The sequence below is a fragment of the Nycticebus coucang genome, chromosome 16 (genome assembly GCF_027406575.1).
Source record: "Nycticebus coucang isolate mNycCou1 chromosome 16, mNycCou1.pri, whole genome shotgun sequence".
NCBI classification, from domain to species: domain Eukaryota; kingdom Metazoa; phylum Chordata; class Mammalia; order Primates; family Lorisidae; genus Nycticebus; species Nycticebus coucang.
In genome coordinates this window covers 72,650,145-72,669,660 of record NC_069795.1, presented here as the reverse complement: position 1 = coordinate 72,669,660, position 19,516 = coordinate 72,650,145, and the positions used below count along the sequence as shown (strand labels likewise).

At 46.1% G+C, this 19,516-nt stretch overlaps 2 protein-coding genes across 4 annotated transcripts in view; one reads left to right on the top strand and one right to left on the bottom strand.

The window, feature by feature from the left end:
* Positions 1-12,104, bottom strand: part of PDIA5 (protein disulfide isomerase family A member 5) — a 91,099-nt gene extending 78,995 nt beyond the window's left edge. The window contains exon 1 of one of the 2 annotated variants that reach the window (XR_008374861.1): positions 11,931-12,085. Coding sequence is in view for 1 of the 2 variants with exons in the window: in XM_053564429.1 (XP_053420404.1) it covers positions 11,931-11,972 (42 nt within the window). In the remaining variant the exon portion in view is untranslated. Of the gene's footprint in view, positions 1-11,930 lie in introns of both variants that reach the window. The other variant, XM_053564429.1, reaches the window with a different exon arrangement.
* A 4,574-nt stretch (positions 12,105-16,678) lies between these two features.
* LOC128568047 (ubiquitin-60S ribosomal protein L40-like) lies at positions 16,679-17,347 on the top strand. Of its 2 annotated transcripts, none has more exons than XM_053565735.1 (2): positions 16,679-16,715; positions 16,861-17,347. In XM_053565735.1, the coding sequence occupies exon 2, from the start codon at positions 16,869-16,871 to the stop codon at positions 17,253-17,255; it is 387 nt and encodes a 128-aa protein (XP_053421710.1). In that variant the 5' UTR covers positions 16,679-16,715; positions 16,861-16,868; the 3' UTR covers positions 17,256-17,347. The 2 variants fall into 2 exon arrangements, with proteins under 2 accessions (XP_053421710.1, XP_053421709.1); XM_053565734.1 differs by having other exon boundaries at positions 16,714-16,796.
* The last annotated feature ends 2,169 nt before the right edge of the window (positions 17,348-19,516 follow it).

Sequence of the window (19,516 nt, the reverse complement as noted above, 5' to 3'; positions counted from 1 at the left end):
GATTCCATCTCTACTAAAACTAGAAAAATTCGTGGTGTGTGGTGGTGAACACCTGTAGTCCCAGCTACTTGAGAGGTAGGATCACTTGAGCCCAGGAGTTTGAGGTTGCAGTGAACTATGATGACACCACTGTACTTTAGTCAGAGCAACAGAGTAAGACTCTCTCAAACAAAAAAGGAAAGGAAAAAAAAGAGGCACCCAGAAGACAACCAAATATTGCCCCGTCTCCTCCTTCTGATACCCTTCTCCACCCGACCGTGCTTAGCGAGCCTCCCCAGAAAGCACAGTGCTTATCTGTCCTCCTCACGGCTAGCTTGACTGTGCTTACATGACATAACATCATTTTTTTCCACGAACTATTATATGGAATATGCAAAATTCTTTTGGCAGGCAAAAGACTTACAGAAAGGTTTTGATGAGAAAGAGATATAAGAAAGAACATTAATTTTTAAAATATGGGTTATGTACACCCCTTAGAAGGGCAAATTTTAAGCATCTATCACTAACCACCATGGCCGATCACCACTCTTAACAAGGACCGAAGGCCTAACCTCAAATTAAGTTTGGGGATGTCACCACTGATGCGTCCCAATGTTCAAATGTCTTCCCAGTAGCCTTGGGAAAAAACTGAACACTCGTGAGTCCCTGAATAATGACACTGTGTCCGTGTGTCTGGGGGAGGGGGCAGGAAGGAGGGGAATAGCCCTGGGACCTGGGATCCTCGTCTAGTAGCAGCTCAGGGAGCAAAATATGCTTAGTACGAAAGACAGAAAAAATAGGAAAGCACTCGGCAAGGAATAGAACCCAAGAGAGGATCTTTAATTCCAAAATCGAGGACCTAGGGATTAGCTCATGATAACAACAGGGTTAAATACAATTTCAGCAGGAGGTAAGTAGTTCACATGATTACTTAAACTAATTATCTTGACATGTGTATGATGTAGTTACTTTATTATACCCATTTTATAGACACAGAAACTGAGACTAAGAGGAGTTAAGAAACTTGCTCAAGGTCATACAGTAAGTAAGGCAGAGACCTGGGATTCAACCCAAGGCTGACAGACTCCAGTGCTAGAGCATAAAGATGACAGATTCCCAGAGTTACACACATCTATCTTACCGCTTGCTTCTATAAATGCCAGGCCAGCTGCATTTCTCATATTTTGCTTCCTTTAAAAAAAGCATAGCTTGGCTTGACGCCTGTAGCTCAGTGGTTAGGGCACCAGCCACATACACCAGGGCTGGTGGGTTTGAACCCAGCCCAGCCTGCTAAACAATGAGAACTACATCAACAACAACAAATAGCCAGGCATTGTGGCGGGCGCCTGTAGTCCCAGCTACTTGGAAGGCTGAGGCAAGAGACTCGCTTAAGCCCAAGAGTTTGAGGTAAGCTGTGACGCCAGGACACTCTACCGAGGGTGATTTAATGAGACTCTGTCTCAAAAATAAAAAATAAAAAAAACCCAAAAAACCATACCTTATGCTAGGCACAATGATTCATGCCTATAATCTCATCACTTTCCGAGGCTGAGGTAGGAGGACTGCTTAGGACCAGGAGGTCAAGACCAACCTGGGCAACACAGTGAGACCCCCAACTCCCCCCCAAAAAAGTGTTATTTAATTAGAGGTATGGTAGTGCACACCTATAATCCTAGCTTCTCCAGAGGCTGAGAGGAGGAGAAATCACTTGAGTCCAGGAATTTGAGGTTATAATGAGCAATGACCATCCATTGCACTCCAGCCTGGGCAACAGAGTGAGATTCTGTCTCCACATACACACACAAAAAAACCCTGCACCTGTATTTGGGGGTTACATAGTAGAGACTGCTCCTCTATATTCCCCACATCACAAATGTGGCTGTCAACAAGGGGCAGGACAACTTATCCGAGAGCTTATAAAAACAGGTTTTCTTATCCTGAATTTGCAACTGCAGTGCATTTAACCAGGACTTAAGTCCCTAAAGCTTTTAATGTTTTGGAAAACCTCTTCTGGAGCCAAGAGGGCTTTGGATCACTGCCAGCCTGTTGTGCCAGGCCTGTTAACGAGGAAGAACTGGGAGAGGGAGCATTGAATCAGGCAGCAGGGAGGAAGAGCAGGTGAGCTCCCGCTCCAGAAATCCAACTCTGCCTCCAAGTTCTGTCGATTGATAAGAAAATAATTCAAGTGCTCATGAGCCACTGTGTACATCTGTGCTTTTACACACATTATCCTATGCAATTCTCTAAAGTTTAGTGCTAAATCAGCATTTTCCACCCTTCATGTCTCAACTCAAGAGCCAAGTCACAAAATCAGTGGGTTATACCAGCATGTCTTAAAAATTACATTACACATTTACAGAAAACATTTGAGTACCATAGGTAGCAAGACTACACATTTAATAAATATTTATAGCTGTTATATTTATGTCTCTGCGTACTATGATATATTGTAACACATACAGCTATAACTCATTAATCTTACAGGAGTTTAAAAACTGCTATCAATCATCTGTGTTTATAAGTGGAAATGGTACTATTCCCACTTTAGAGATGGGAAAACTGAGGCTTAAAGAAGTTAAGGAATTCGCCTGAGTTCAAGCTTTTCTAAAAGGTAGAGCCAGGACACAGGCAGAGGTCTGTGAGTACAGATCTGATGCTCCTCTCTTCGCCTGCCAACGGGAATGGTTCCCACATCCGATGCCCCTCTGGATTGTCAATGCAAATGGTTCCAACAGATATCCCCCAGCTCTCTCCCACTCCCCACAGCTCCACTCGGAACGACACCCAAGAGGCCAGCAAGTCCGCTTTCCCTTCCCATCTAGCTACTGAGTGTGACCAGCAGAGAAGAGCTGGAATGACAACCTGATCCATCTTTCCTCTGCAACCAGCAGGCTTGCAATTCCCCAGATTCCTTCAGAGAAAAGCAAAAACACCATGTGCTCAGGCCAGGCAATGCTGCCACGGACAAGGGAGACACAGCTTGCAAAGTGAGCAGAACTGAACCACACACTCAGGTGAGAATGGTAACCTTGGCTGGTAAAATACTATCCTCCACGTAAAATTAATGTTATTAACTGATAAATTTGCCTGGTTTGGTAGCTGCACCACAGCTCTCAGTATAGACTTTTTGAAAATACAGATGCCTGGGCTTTATCCTTGAAGAAAATCATCTCAAGCATCTGGGGACCCATTTTTACACGTATCTCTTTAGAGTGGAGACACTACCACTGCCTCATCTTTTAAAAACCCTCTCTCTGAACTCCAGGTCTCACCCCTCTGCATTCACAGTGGAGATTTTCTATGTCCCCCCTCCTCCTATCCATTCCTCATCCCTTGGAAATCTGCTCCCACCACCACCAAAAACGTTTGGTGGAGGTTCGAGGATGACCTCTCTGCATATGACCCCTACGGGCACTTCCACGTCTCACTTCAACTTCTCCGACCCGATGGGGCCTTCTCTGTTTCCCTCCTGCCTCTCTGGCCATGTTTCTTATTTTCTTCATAAACCATCCTTTTCTTCCCTATCCTTTAAATGCTCCCCAGGGCCCACTCAGTCCACCTGCTCTTTCCCCCACACATTCTCACCCCCTCTACCGGGCAGCATCTCTAAATTAACACCTCCAGCCCAGACCCCAATTCTAAACAACACATTCTTACGTCCTGCTTGCTCAGATGTATAATTCTTAAATGTTAAAAATCTTAAAAAGTGGGGCGGCGCCTGTGGCTCAGTGAGTAGGGCGCCGGCCCCATATGCCGAGGGTGGTGGGTTCAAACCCGGCCCCGGCCAAACTGCAACAAAAAAAAAAAATAGCCGGGCGTTGTGGCGGGCGCCTGTAGTCCCAGCTACTCGGGAGGCTGAGGCAAGAGAATCGCGTAAGCCCGAGAGTTAGAGGTTGCTGTGAGCCGTGTGACGCCACGGCACTCTACCCAAGGGCGGTAGAGTGAGACTCTGTCTCTACAAAAAAAAAAAAAAAAAAAAAAAAAATCTTAAAAAGTATAATCTTATATGTAAAAAACCTAATTCTCATATAAACAGATAATTAGATGTAATTCAAAGGTTTATTTAACTAATAAGAGATCCTAAAAAAAAAAGATAAAAGAAACTAATATACATAAAGTCAATGAAAACAAAAATACTGATATAAGACTGCTAAACCAGATACCAAACTGGTTAATGTCCTTCAGGGCAATAACCTCTGGGTGTCTCTTCTTTCCCAAACAGAAATCACTTGCATCCTTTCTACCTTTATAGACTATGGGCCCTAAGGAATAATGAGCAGAGTTGTATCCCCCAGAGCACCAGATGGCCCTCAGCTGGGCTTCTCAGACGATGCTTTAGTATATCATTAAAAGGTCACAAAATTGCCTTTTATTTCCAAGTTTTACATAATTTTTCTTTTCTTCACAGATGGGGTCTGTGAATTTGGATGGAGAAAAATTAAATCTTTATTTTCACTAACTTCTAACTGAAATTTAGCCTTTCCTTTATTACAGATGTGCTTATGAATGTACAAATGTCTTCTACATTGATGAGTGTAGGTAACAAATTACAGTAGTAATTACAGTAAGCTGTGTCTGTGACTTTGCCACCAAGAGAAATCATATTTTCTTATCACATTACAAGGTGTTTTGAAACACAAAGAAGTGTCCAAACCTGTAACTTAGATCTTTTTATATGATATTAATAAGCATGTTATTAATAAACAGATTATCACAAATTGGTTGTTATAATAGTTTGATAACTATATTTGAATATACGTGGTTTCTCTGTAATTCTGTATGTTCTGTTTAATACATTCAAAATATTATTCTAAGAAAAGCCCGTAGGCTCTCATAGAAGCCTTTTCTGTCTCCCTGAATTAGGTTAGGGATCCCTGTTATACATTCTCTTACCACATTGTATCTTCTCTTTCCAGCAATGACTACCTGAATTAAATAATCAATGGAGGCCATGGGAGAAAGGGATGACATCTGTCTTATTTATCTTCATCCCCAATGTGTAAGCATGGGGCCTGGCTCATAAAAGTTTCTCAAGGAAATATCTGGGAAATAAGAAAAATATTTGTGGGCGGCGCCTGTGGCTCAGCGGGTAGGGCGCCGGCCCCATATGCCAAGGGTGGCGGGTTCAAACCTGGCCCCGGCCAAACTGCAACAAAAAAATAGCTGGGCGTTGTGGCGGGCGCCTGTAGTCCCAGCTACTTGGGAGGCTGAGTCAAGAGAATCGCCTAAACCCAAGGATTTGGAGGTTGCTGTGAGCTGTGTGACGCCACGGCACTCTACCGAGGGCGATAAAGTAAGACTCTGTCTCTACAAAAAAAAAAAAAAAAAGAAAAAAATTTGTTAATGAATGAACATCTGGATACATGCTGCTGTTCTATATTCCTTTAAGATAGGAGGTACTAGGTCTGGTGCGGTGGCTCATGCTTGTAATCCTAGCACTCTGGGAGGCTGAAGTAGGTGAATTGCCTGAGCTCAGGAGTTTGAGACCAGCCTGAGCAATAGCAAGACCCCATCTCTAAAAATAGCTAGGCGCTGTGGGCAGGCGCCTGTAGTCCCAGCTACTCAAGAAGCTGAGGCAAGAGGACCATTTGAGGCCTAAAGTTTGAGGTTGCTGTGAGCTATGATACCATGGCTCTTCCCACAGGTTGACCAAGTGAGACTGTCTTAAAAAAAAAAAAAAAAAAAAGATAGGAAGTACTTACAATACTCTTCCCAGGACCCAGCAAAACCAGACTCCCTTGATGAGAATAAACCTGCTCGTTCCTTGGGTCCCTGGCCCCACTTGGCCCAACAACAGAGCTTTCAAACTAAGCCCACATCTGGGCTCACATACTGGATCGCCTTTATGTTTAAGCCTCAGCTTACAGCCCTCAACCTGGATCTTCATTAATACCTTCCAAAAAGGATTAAAGGACCTGCTTATGAATTCAAGAAATCCGTGGTGCCAAGGGATTGGAGAATTGTAGGATTCTTTGCGGGGGGAAGAGAACCTGCCCCCTGCAAGTTGTAATGAGTTGGAAACCCTGAAGCCAGGCACAGGCTCACCACCACACCATCTGGGAACAGAATGCACATAAAACTGGAGCTTCAGTATGACTCTGAGCAATAAAAGACACAAAAAAGGCTATTCAAACCCCACACTTCATCTGAGTCTTCAACTCCCCACTGCACGATCACAAAGCTAATTATTTAAAAGTGGCTACAACTGGTATATAGAAAGGGGCCCTGTTGACATAGGGTGGCCAGAGGGAACAGCAAACTGCAGTTACTCTGGGAAGGATAAAGCCAGTGAGTGCCTAGGTGGCCAACCCTCCTCCTGTGCCAAAGCCATCAGGGAGCTAAAGAGCAAGTTTTGTAGACACTCCCAGAAAAGTGCTGCCAACACGGCTGCTTAAACATCAAGCGAACCACTGAGAACTGTTACGGTGGGTCCCAACCTATCTCTCTGCCTTCACCTTCCAGGTCACACGCACCTCCATTGGTGTGTCGCTTCTCACCCCTCTCTGTCCACCCTTCCCTCTCTGGGGTAAGGGTACTCAGCCAGCTTACCTCGCTAAGATAATTTGGGGCTCAAAACTACACTGATACGAGGTATGTGGAAATGCTCTGCAAACTCTAAAGCCCTCTACAAATGTGTGGGACTTTGTACAATTCTGTCAACAGACCAAATAAGAAGCCAGAGATCCCAGCAGTGCTGCAAGGTAGGCCAGGCAGAAGGAATGGGCCAGCGCGCCAGGGGTGAGCAGTGTGGCTCCTTTCCTCCCTCACTGGGGCCCAAGATGCAGATGTTAAAGAACAAAAAGGAGAAAGGGGGAAAGATGGGGGTGGGGGACAAATACACCATCCAAAGTCCAGGTAGCGTCAATGAACGTAAGCTCTCATTACACCTCAGGCATCTGTTTCTGGCCTGCTGTCTCAGCCTCAAAACTGACCACAACTGCCAAGCAAGACATAAGAGCTCCACAGAACAAAACCGCACAGCTGGGCAACCCTCCCGATTACAGTGTGGTTGGTGTCTCTGTTCTCAAGAGAGGATCCATTTTCAGGAGGAAGTGGAGAGAAACACAGTGCACTTAGATCCTTACTCCCTCTGCACACACCCACGCCCTGCTAGGGGTCTCTGCAGGTAGGGGGCAGGAAGTCAAGGAGCCCCAACTCTCATGGGCAGATCCCAGCAGTGCAGGAGCCCCCCAGTTGGCACCCAAGTTGTGCGCCTGGTCCTTCTCTGCTCCTGCTCTTCACTTCTCATCCCCTCTTATTCAACAACCCGCAAGGACTGCACAGATACCCAGGGATTGGGCACCCTTCCTGTGCCAAGCTCTGTGCTAGGTGCTTCCTGTTTTTTTTTCCTGATCTCTTCAGCCCTGTCAGATGAATATTATTACCACCATTTACAAACTAGAAAACTGAGGCAGGGCCCAAGGTCATGTAGCTCCTGAGTGTCTGGCTGGCTAAAAGCCCATGTTCTTTCCACCCCATCACACTTGAATTTATCTTACAGATAACAAAGAGGAAAGTAAGAAGATGAAAGTGTTGTTCTGGGAAAAGTAATCCAGTCTCTCCCCCTCTAACTGAACCTTACATGTGGCCTGACTGATCTTGTCATTAAAAGGGCAGCTTCTATCATGTACCTCCATTACCCACAGAATCGCATCCCTTGCCAGGCATTTAAGGTTCTTTATGATCCACTTTTCCAGTTTTATTCCCCCCAGCCCCAGTCTCAAACCCTCTTTCCATCCAGCCTGGCCCATCACTCCTCATTTCCCACATCTCTGGCGTGGAAGGTCTCCTTCCCTGCCTGCAACATTCATCGCTTCTGCCAAACCCGGACCAGTGCCCACTGTGTGCCAGGCCCTGGCCCAGGTGCTGGGGATGCGATGCCAGGACAGGAGGATCCCTGCCGTCACAGAGCTCGAGTCTGCCTTCCTTGAGGAGCCAGCTCCCACCTAGCTCTTTCCCAGGGCCTGCTGGTCACTTGATGCCCCACTGTCCAGCCCTGTGCTGACCCGCAGCACTCAGCATTAGCATCTCATAGGCACTCAGCCATACTTCTGCCTTGTGCACCAGCCTGTTCTAAGACTTCGGCCGTAATGTGTTTATTTCTGTGGGAAGAGTGCCCTCCAGGTTCCAACAGCATTACGGATGGCAATTATGTCCCCAGGCCAGCCCACAAAAGCCTATAAATATATAATAGTCCCAAAGAAGTATGGAGCCTAAATCAGTGTACCTTAAGAGCTCTGCAGGGGAGACTGGGAGCAAACATCTGCCTCCTGCATTCTTCCCACACTGGCAGGGCAGGGCAGGACAGGGTAGGGAGCAGGTGGAAGATAGGGGAGAGGCAAGAACCCAATTTATAACTCAGCAGGGCTGGCCCTACTCTCAGCTCCACCTTTACTGACCGGGTAGTGTGGAGTGAGTGGACACAGCCATATTAGACCAGTCCTCACTTCTAAATCTCACAGATTGGCAACATTTATTTTTAAAGCATAGTTTAAAATATAACAAATAATGTATTTGTTTTAAACAAATTTTGTCAAGGACCTTTCAAAAAGAAATCACAATATACTAGCACAAGTTTCATCTTTCTATAACACTGCCTTCCTCAATATGGACATTGTATTAGAAAAATGAGCTAGGTTTTAAACTGATAATATTTGGATTCGTTGTTATTTTTCCACTTTATCTTTGGAGCAATGAATACTTCACCATAGTGCAGCTCTAGTTCTTGGCTTGATGTTTGAGAACCACCAACTGAGATCTAGATCTCTCTCTAGCTCTGCACTTCTCCATTCTAGACTGGATGGAGACTACAGACATCCAGCATGGATGGCCCTACAGAAGGGTCAGCTGCAGGCAGGAGTTGGGCAGGACAGCAGGAGTGGGGCAGCAGACCTCCCTAGCCACAGCCCCTCCACACCCCGCCCCAGGACAGAGGCACTCAGCCTAGAGTCTCTTGGGACTAACTTGTCCTAAGTGTTCACTCTGACACTTTATACTTCCCAGTGCAGTATTCTTCTAGAAGGCTGAGGGCCCCCAAAGAACATATTTTTTTTAATTTTATTAACTTTTCTGATTATAAACTAATATGTATTCATTGTGAAAAACTGGGAAAACAAAGGAAAGCACAAGCAAAGAGGCAAAAGTCACCCACAACTCCAGCTTCCAGAAAAGTCACTGTTAACATTTGATGCACTAATTCTTCATACACAAAACTTCAACCACCCTGGGATTTGGTTTGGTATCCTGCTTTTCCTCTAGTTATCACACTTGAGCATTTTTTCCACATCCTTAGTTACTTTTCATAGACATCATAAAATATGGTAATAATAAACATAACATTCTAGTAAATATATTCTTTATAAAAATTGCAATGGACTGAACATTTATGTTCCCTCCAAATGCATTTGTTGAAATACTAACCCCAATATGACAGTATTAGGAAGTAGAGAGGGTGGAGCCCTCATGAATGGGATTGGTGCCCTTAAGAAAGGAACCCAAGAGAACTCTCTAGTCCTCTATTTCAATTTTTTTTTTTTGTGTTTTTTTTTTTTTGGCCGGGGCTGGTTTGAACCCGCCACCTCCGGCATATGGGACCGGAGCCCTTACTCCTTGAGCCACAGGCGCCACCCTAGTCCTCTATTTCATAAGAATACAATGAGAAGTTGACAGTCCACATGGAGAAGACATCCTTCATTAGAACCCAGCCATGCTGGCACCCTGTCTTGAACTTTTAGTCTACAGGACTGTGAAAAATGTATTTCTCTTATTTATATGCTACCCAGTCTATAGGATATTTACCACAGTAGGTCAAACTCCTAAAGACAAATAGCACTTTATCCATGGTTTAGATAAAGCCAGATATCATTTAACCATGTCCCTACCATTGAGCATTTAAGCCATTTCCATATTTTTGCTATTGTAAAAGATGTGGTAGGTATATATCCCTGTACACTAATCTCTACAGATGCCTTTATACTTCTTTCTACCCTCCAGGTCACAGCCCAGTGCCATGCATATATTATCCCTCAGTAAATACTGTGTGAACAAAGAAACCCAACTGGCTCCTAGGGACATGGAGAGCCCTTATCAGATGGACACAGCATTTATATTTACAGAGGCTCAACCTGGCGTCCAAAAGCCACTCACCACTGCCCCTGTTGGCTTGCTCTCTCCACCTCCAACCTGCTAAGCCAATTCTAGGGATTTAGAGAAAGGAGAAAATAAACATTTTCTGCTGGAGACTCCCAGTGCTCTCAGCAAAACTACCTGCTCTTCTGCACCTTCCCATGGAGGGAACTGGCAGACCTCCACTGCCTAGCTAAATACACACTCCTTCCAGACTCTGTTCAACCTACCGCCTCAGGAAAGCCACGGCTGACCCTCCTTCTAAATTAATGTATGACTCCCATTTAGTGGAGGCCACTGTGCTTAGGGTATTAGCACTTGCTGTTCTGTCATTATTGGCTCACAGGACTGACTCCCCGACCCGTCCAGGGCAACACTAGAGGGCAAGCACAATGTGTACTTTGGTCCCCACCCAAAATCCAAAATAAATGTTTGCTGAAAGAAACTTCAGATTCCCAAGTTATTTGTTTTCCCAGGAAGGCTGGAAGAAGAGAGGAAATCGGTATCTCCTCAAATAACTCAAGTACAAGCCTTGATGAGGGTCTCACAGGAGATGGCTATGTCCTCTGCACAGTCCTTCCTGGCCCAGAGACTGCCCAGACCATCTGGCTACAGGCAAATGATGGCAAACAGAACGTCCAACATACCCAGACACAGTGAAGTGACACTGCCTCCCTCCAGCTCGGTGCTCTCCCAAAAGGAGAGCGCAGACCTAAGGGGACGCAGCCTCTCCTCACTGGTGAAAAAGGGGATGCAAGTGTTTCAAGCAACTCAAACCACACTCTTTTTCTCCTCCTGTTTGCCCAGCTCCTTGCCACACCCAAATGGAACTAACTGAAAAACTCTGGCTTGGTGAGGGTGCCAAGAGCAAGAAGTTCCCTGAAACTTTAAGAAAAAAGTGCCAAGATGTTCTTAAAGTAAAGGGAGACGAGAGTCATGGGAGAGATGGGGAACGAGGAGCAGATACCCCATCACACACGGACAGCAACACCAAGGCCAAACCACGTCTAACACACGCACCCCAACCCCCTAAGTGTGGCAAACTCCTCTCGGAGCCCCGCCTCCTCCTCCACTCAGGTAAGGCCGTGCAGCGTACAGAGCTTCCTCCTCTAACATCATCCGACCCTTACGACCACCTAGTGGGGGTATCTTTACCGTCCCGATTTCACGTGTGAGTAGACTAGTTCAGATACGCTAAATGAGCCGCCCTGATTCACAGCTAGAAAGAGGCTGAGGTTCTGAGCCAACCTTAGGCGCGAGTACCGGCAGAACTCCTCGCCCGGGCCGGCCGCTACGACCCCACCCTGCACGCCCAGCGCAGCCCCTGGGCTGAGGCCCAGGTGGTGACCCGCAGTTTCCCAGCCGCTTGGGGTCGAGACCAAGAATAAGGTGGTCCTAAAACAAGGTTTCTGGCAGTGCAGGTGGAAAGCACCCCGCCCCACCCTGCACTCACACAGGTGCAGGACTGGAGTCTGGGGCGGGGCGCACCTCCCCAGCCCGCCGGTGTCCCGCCCTAGCGGGTGGCCGCCGCCGGCACAACCTGCGCCTCCGCAAACTTGTGCCCACGGCACGAGCACCCTGCGAGAGATCACCCAGGTCTCCACGGCTGCCTTCTGCCCTGCGCCCCGGAGCGCTCAGAGGGCACGGCACCGGGACGCTGCCTCCCACGTGGCCACAGGCTGCCCGCCTGTCCGGCACGCACGCCCCAAACCCGGCGCCGGAGGCAGCCCCGCGCGCGCCCACGAGAGGGCTGGGGACAGAGAGCGCGGAAGGGCACACGGGGTGCACTTGCCGGCCCCGGCCCAACCCCCGCCCGGTAGCCTCACCCAGATGGCCAGCAGCAGCCACGCTCGCCAGACTCTCGCCATCCCCGCCGCCGCTGCCCAACGCCGGCTGCAGCTCCGCTCGGGCTCCCGCGCCCGCCCGCTAGCTCCACCGCGGCCAACAGCCACGGCCACTTCCCAGCCTCTCCCCGCCTCCGAGTTCCCGGTGCCACGTCTGCCAAAGCATGCGCAGCGGGCCGCGGGCGCCGGCCGCGAGCAGTGCCTGACGGTAGTTGTAGTTTGCAGCGGGGCTGACCCGGGCTGCGGGCGCGGTCTGTGCTTGGAGCGAGTGCGGAGGGGCAAGGTCAGGGAGTTAGGGAAGGCGATTAATCCGGGGGGGGCTTACTTTATGTCTGAAGCTTCAGAAACAATGTCTCGCTCAGTTCACAGAAGTTTTATTTTTGCCACTTTGAGGATCAGGAGGCAGCCCAGAGAATTGAAATAATTTGATCCAGATCACCCAGCCAGTAAATGGCAGAGTCCAGCGATGCTTGCGAAGGAGAGGAACGGCCCTCATCCTGCCTCCCAGGCTCCCACGTATCTCTTCTGTCTTAATTTTTTTTCCCGTTGAAACATTATTGTGCTGTTGGAAAACAGTTTGGTGTTTAATCTGTGTTTAACTCCTCAAAAAGTTAAACACAGATTGATATAGGACCAGCAATTCCACTCCTTAGGTGTATACCCGAAGTTGAAAACAGGTATTCAAACAACTATTCATACACCAGTGTTTGCAGAAGCACTGTTTACAGTAGCCAAAGTGGAGATAGCCCACATGTCTGTCCAGGGGAGAATAGATAAACAAAACGTGACATATCCAGAGAATGGAATATTATTTAGCTATTAAAAAGAAGGAAGTTCTGATAGGCCTTGCTATGTGGATGAATATCAAAAACATTATGCTGGGCGGCGTCTGTGGCTCAGTGAGTAGGGCGCCGGCCCCATATACCGAGGGTGGTGGGTTCAAACCCAGCCCTGGCCAAACTGCAACCAAAAAATAGCCGGGCGTTGTGGTGGGCGCCTGTAGTCCCAGCTACTCAGGAGGCTGAGGCAAGAGAATCGCTTAAGCCCAAGAGTTGGAGGTTGCTGTGAGCTGGGTGAGGCTACGGCACTCTACCAAGGGCCATAGAGTGAGACTCTGTCTCTACAAAAAAAAAAACCATTATGCTAATGAAAGAAGCCAGACACAGAGGTCACATAGGACATGATTACATTTATATGAAATATTTGGAATAGGTAAATCCACAGTAACAGGACCCAGATTTGTGGTTGACTAGAGCTGGGGAAAGGAGAGAAAGGATGAGGAACTGCTGGGTACAGGTACTCCTCTGGGGAGGGGGCATGAAAATATTTTAGAATTAGGGGTGATAGTTGCATAACATTGTCAATGTACTAACTGCCAGAGAACAAGACACTTTGATTGATGTTATATGGATTTTACCTCAATAAAAAATTCAAAAGAAAAAATAAACCTTTATTGAACACATTCCATGCGCTAAAACATTCATGCATGCAATCAGTTATTTATTCAAGACTGTTGATTGGATACCTACAATGGCCTGAGGTTCAAGTGTACAATAATGAAATGGACAAGAGACGTGCACAGTTGGGGATTGGTGGATTATAGCGGAAAGATCCTTGCCCACTGTGTGAAGGTTCAAAGCTCAAAATATAGACGTAAGCCTTGACTCACCCCCTCTCCTCAACAGGACTACCCAACCCTTCTCCACGTTCTGCCAAGCCTGCCTCCAAAATATACCTCTTCCGCCACCTCCTGAGTCTAAGTCACTGACGTAACCGTGATTACCACCCAGGCGAGAGTCTCCTAAAGGGTGTACCTGCTTCTTTCTTGTATAATCCATTTGTTAATGTCAGCTGATTCTAGCTTGTCACTCTTCTGAGACCCTCCATTGGTTTTCCATTGGCCTTAGATGAAATCCAAACATGACATGCAACTCCTGTGGGGTCTGGGCACCAGCCCTCTGGACCTCATCTCCTGCTTCTCCTCCATCCTTACTCACTGGGCTCCAGTTACACAGACTGGACTGTCATTCCCTGTCTCCTGCCCTCCTCAGAGCTGCTTCTACCTCAAGGGCTGTGCTCTTCCTATTCTCTCTGCCTCAGCCCTTCCCCTGGCCTTTGTCCAAGGGCACCTTCTAATCTGTTGGGGGCTTTCCTATCTGTCCATTCAGAACAACCCACCTAAAGGCGATTTGTCTCTCCCTACCCCCAGTCCCCTTATTTTCCTCCTCAGGGTCTGTTGAGTTCTTGCCCAGTGCTTATCATGATCTGTGATTACTGGTTTGTTGCGTTCACTGTTGCTCTCACCTGAGTAAATTTTCTGACTCTCTGTTCACCACCTTACTTCCAGAGCCTGGTGCGAGACCTGAGCCACAGGTCGTTATCCGTGTTCTTTGTGATGAATCATTGAATGTGTTGGGAAATTTTAGAAATTCTTAAAGCAGGTTAGGGGTAGGGCTTCCTCAGCTCTGCAAACTTAAGCTCATGATCTGCATATGGGAAAGTGAGCCTTGCACCTCATCTCTGTGGGTCTTTTTCTTCATCTATTTATCTGTAAAATGAAGGGGCTGTCAAGGATAGAGGGCAACTGGAACACTCACATTGCCAATGGGGATGTAAATGGGTTCAACCAGTTTGGACAACTGTACATTAACAAACCTATACAAAATGTTCATAGCAGCTTTATTCATAGTACCTGTTGTGGACTTAATTGTATCCCCCCCATTAATATATTGAAGTCCTAACTAACCCCCAGTTCTTCAGATTGTGACTGTATTTAGAGCCTAAAGAGGAGATTAGGTTCAATGAGACATGGGTGGCGCCTGTGGCTCAAGGAGTAGGGTGCTGAGGTGGTGGGCTCAAACCCGTCCCCAGCCAAAAACTGCAAAAAAAAAAGGTTCAATGAGACCATTTGGGTGGACTCAATCTAATATGACTGAAATACTTATAAAGAGAGATTAGGAGGAAAGAACGTGTGTAGGTACAGGGAGAAGATAGTCATCTGGTCATCTATTAGGTCATTAAATATGAAATGCCCAATATCAGATCAAAAGTTTATCATATTCCAAAAAGAAGCCATACAATCAAAGGAAGTGCCTAGCTATCAACACAGTTTTTCTATCTTAAGAGTAGCTTGTGCATGCCAGCAGCAAAGAAACCTGGATAGCAAGTGGTGATGAAGTTACCATAGGCGTTTTCCATTGAGCTTATGGAAAATTGAATACTTTTCCTTGAAAGAAGTTGTCCAAAGCCTGGAAGAAGTGGTAGTCAGTGGTGCAAGGTCTGGTGAACACGAGGGATGACTGAATTTCCAAGCCCACTTTCTGTAGTTTGAGCAGCATTGTTTGTGTAACATGTGGTCAGCCTTTGTCTTACAAGAGAATTGGTCTGTCTTTATTAACCAACCTCGGCTGTTGCTTAATCACAAGCATCTTTATCATTTCATCCGATTGGTTGCAGTAGATATCCACTGTAATCAACTGACCAAGTTTCATGAAGCTGTAGTGGGTAGTACCAGCACTGGACCACCAAACAGACACCATTAGCTAGCTTTTTTTTGATGAATTTTCTGTTTTTGGACTGTGTTTTGGCACTTCATCTTTATTCAACTGTTGTGCCAAATGCTTGCAATTGTCAAAAGAACCCATTTTTCATCACACATAACAACATAGTGTAGAAACATTTCACCTTTAGGTTGTGACAAAAAAGAAAGGCAAACTTTGAGATAATTTCTCTTCTGATGCTTGCTTAATTCATGCAGTATCCATCTATCCAGCTTCTATATTTTACCAATTTATTTCAAATGGTCCTATATTATTGAAATAGCAACATGATACTTTGCTGCTAATTCACAGGTAAGTTGGATGGATTCACTTCCACTACAGCTTTCAGCTCATCGTTATCCAACTTGGTCTTAGGTTGCCCATATGGCTCATTTTCAAGATTAAAATCACCATAATGGAACTTCTCAAACCATAGACATACTGTGAGTTGATTAACCACATCCTTCCAAAATATTTCATTGAAATTTTGAGCTGTCTGTGCTGAATTAGTCCCAAGATAAAATTTGTATTCAAAATTTTTGACTTCTCCCAGTTTCACAAAAATTGCTCTTAAAAATTTTTTTAAAGATAAAAACATGTATTTGAAAGAATGAGCATGTACCTTCATAATAAAAATAAAACAGGAAGGGTCAAAGTGAAATATCAGAGATATCAACTGTCAAACGTCAAGGAAATTGGACATTTTATACCTAATAATCTAAGTATATGGATGGAGGCCCTCAGAAGAAACTAACTCTGCCAGGACCTTGATCTTGGACCTCTAGCTTCCAGAATCATGAGAAAATAAATTTGTTGTTTAAGCCACTCCGACTGTGGTATGCTGTTATGGCAGCCCTACCAAACTATCATAGCACAGCAGCCTAAACTGAAAAAAGCCCAAATGTCCTTAAACAGAAGAATAGATAAATAAATGAGGGCATATTCTGCAATAAAAAAGAACAAACTACTGACACAAGCGACGACATAGATGAATCTCAAAACCATGATTTGAGCAAAAGTAGCCAGACGCAGAAGAATACATAGCGTGTGATTCTATTTGTCTGAAGTTGAAGAACAGCAGCAGGATCTATGATGATAAAAGAAAACAAGCGGGGGAAGAGTAGAGATTCGCTGGAGAAAAGCAGGTGCAAACCTTCTGGGTGATGAAAATATTCTGTGTGTCTTTTCAACAAGGCGACCGAGCTGGTCGGGGGCTGCGGCCGCGCGGGTTGGCGCTGGACTGAGGGCGGGTGGCGGGCTGCAGGGGCCAGGGCTGCAGAGGGGGTGCCTGAGCCTGCCGTGTGGGTTAGTCTTGGCTGGTGATGGAGCGGAGCGTGAAGTTGAGACTCCGAGCCCAGGCTGGGGCCCAGGAGACACAGAGATGCAGATCTTTGTGAAGACCCTGATGGGCAAGACCATCACCCTTGAGGTCGAGCCCAGTGACACCATCGAGAATGTCAAAGCCAAAATCCAAGATAAGGAGGGCATTCCACCTGACCAGCAGCGTCTGATATTTGCAGGCAAACAGCTTGAGGATGGCCGCACTCTTTCAGATTACAACATCCAGAAAGAGTCTACCCTCCACCTGGTGCTTCGTCTGAGAGGTGGCATCATTGAGCCTTCCCTCCGCCAGCTTGCCCAGAGGTACAACTGCGACAAGATGATCTGCCGCAAATGTTATGCTCGCTTGCACCCCGGTGCTGTCAACTGCCGCAAGAAGAAGTGTGGCCACACCAACAATGTGCGCCCCAAGAAGAAGGACAAATAAGGCCCTTTCTCCACAGGGCAGCCTCCTGCCCAATCCCCATGGCCCTGGAGCCTCAATAAAGTTACCCTTTCATTGACTGGAGCAGTAAAAAATATATATATATATTCTGTGTCTTGATTCAATAAAGGCTACATGAAAGTCAATACATGTAAAAAATAATTTATTAATCAAGTGGAATGCTAAGATTTGTACATTTTACTGTATATAAACTATATGTCACTTTTTTCAAAGTCTAAATAATGAAGGGAGGGGTGAATCAGCTAAGCTTCAGGATTCCTTGTATCTCCTATATCTTCTGAGTCCGAGACTGCCCAAAAGTTCCTGTGTTTGGTGGAGGGGTAAATTCTGCTGAAATATGACTCCAATAGGGGAGTAGAGAAGAGAAAGGAAGGAAGCTATGTGCCTGTGAGCACATAGCTCAAGTGAAGCACAGGGCCAGGGACTGAGAGGGAAAAATAAAAATTGCCAAGAAAACAGGCCATTTCATTCTGCAATTGAAACAAGCTAAAATGCAATTTATGGCCCTTCAGGGAATGTTTGACAATTCTAAGCTTCACTCTCCTTGAAATATTAGGAGAATAGCACAGGGCAAGTGCTGTCCCTCCTCCATTCAGCCCTCAATGGGAGCCATCCATTTTCTAGCTGCAGCCCCATGGGGCCAAGCCAGAGAAACTTCTTGTCCTCTGGTTTATTGTGAATTGTGATGCCACCTTATATTTGTATAGCCAGTTCCCCTCTATCATCTTGGCTAGGATAAAGATGAGCACAATGACCATGTTCTGACATTCCAGCAAAATGAGAATTGGCCCAGAAAAAAAGAGGAATGTTAAGCCAAAGAAACCAGTGTATTCTATAAGATTCCATTTATATAAGGAAGACAACCAGGCAAATGTGGTCCATTTTGTGAGAAGTCAGGGTGTAACCACACCAGACCAAGCCGGCTGAACTTTTATGTAACAAAGTTGTGTAGTTTTTCGGTTGCCATGGTCTCCCAGGTTGAAGGTCACATAACCTAAGCATGCCTGGATGAACCAGGATGCAACCAGAGATGAAACCTAAGTGCTTGGACCCAGGAGTGGGGAATGAAGAAATGAACACTGGGCTGAGTGCAGTAGCTCATGCCTGTGATAATAGAATTTGGAGCCCTCAGGTGGGAGGATTGTTTGGGGCCAGGAGTTCAAGATCAATCTGAGCAAGAATGAGACTCCCCATCTATCCAAAGAATAGAAAAATTAGCCAGGCATAGTGGCAGGTGCTTGTAGTCCCAGCTGCTTAAGAGGCTGAGGCAGGAGGATTTCCTGAGCCCAGAAGTTTAAGGTTGCAGTGAGTTGTGATGATTCCATTTCACTCCAGCCTGGGTGACAGAGCAAGACCTTGGTTCAAAAACAAACAAACCAAAATAATATAAATAAAGAAATAAGACATGAACACTGCAGAACAGGACCCAGGATCCAATCAGATTAAGCCCTGGCATCACCCCATTTCAGGATCCAATAAGATCATATCTTGTTACCCTATTCTTATAAAACTCAACACAATCACCACGCAGATTTCAACGTTTCCTCCTGGATTCTTGCTAGTCAACTTGCAATAAAGCTTTTCTTTCCTCAAAGCCAGTGCCATGGTATTGGCTTCTACACATGTGTGCATAGAGGCAGCAAGCCTATTGATTGTTCAATAATGTAAGTAGTGGTTACCTGTGGAGGAAGGGTGTGAGTAGTCACTGGAAGGGATCTCTTGGGATGCTGGTAGGGTTCTATTTCCCATTTTAATCAGGGTACATGGGTATTTCATGCTGTGAAAATTCATCACTTACATTCGTGGATTGCAACATACATAAGTTTCACTAAGACGTTTACAATTTACAAAAAAGAGGAGGAATAAGATGGTAGGAAAGAAAAGTCAGCTCTGAACAGGAAAGATCAAAGGAAGAGGCATCCCAAAAAAGAAAGAGATGGGAAATCATTTAGTAACCCCAGTGCGTGGGTAAGCAGTTCATCCCACCAAAGAGGGACTGACAGTGATGACTCCTAGTGCCCAGAATACCCCAAGCTGCCTCACAAGGCTTTGCCTCTGCACATGTCTCCAGCATGCACCTCAGGCCCTTGCTTGGTTCGTACCTGAGCAGCTTGAGCATCCTTCCTCCCTCTTCCAAAATCCTGTATAATACTCGTCATCCTTCAACTACCACCCCTATCAGTCTAGAGCTAAATGTCCTTTCTCTGTGCTGCCACAATTTACCATGTAAAACATGGCCTTTA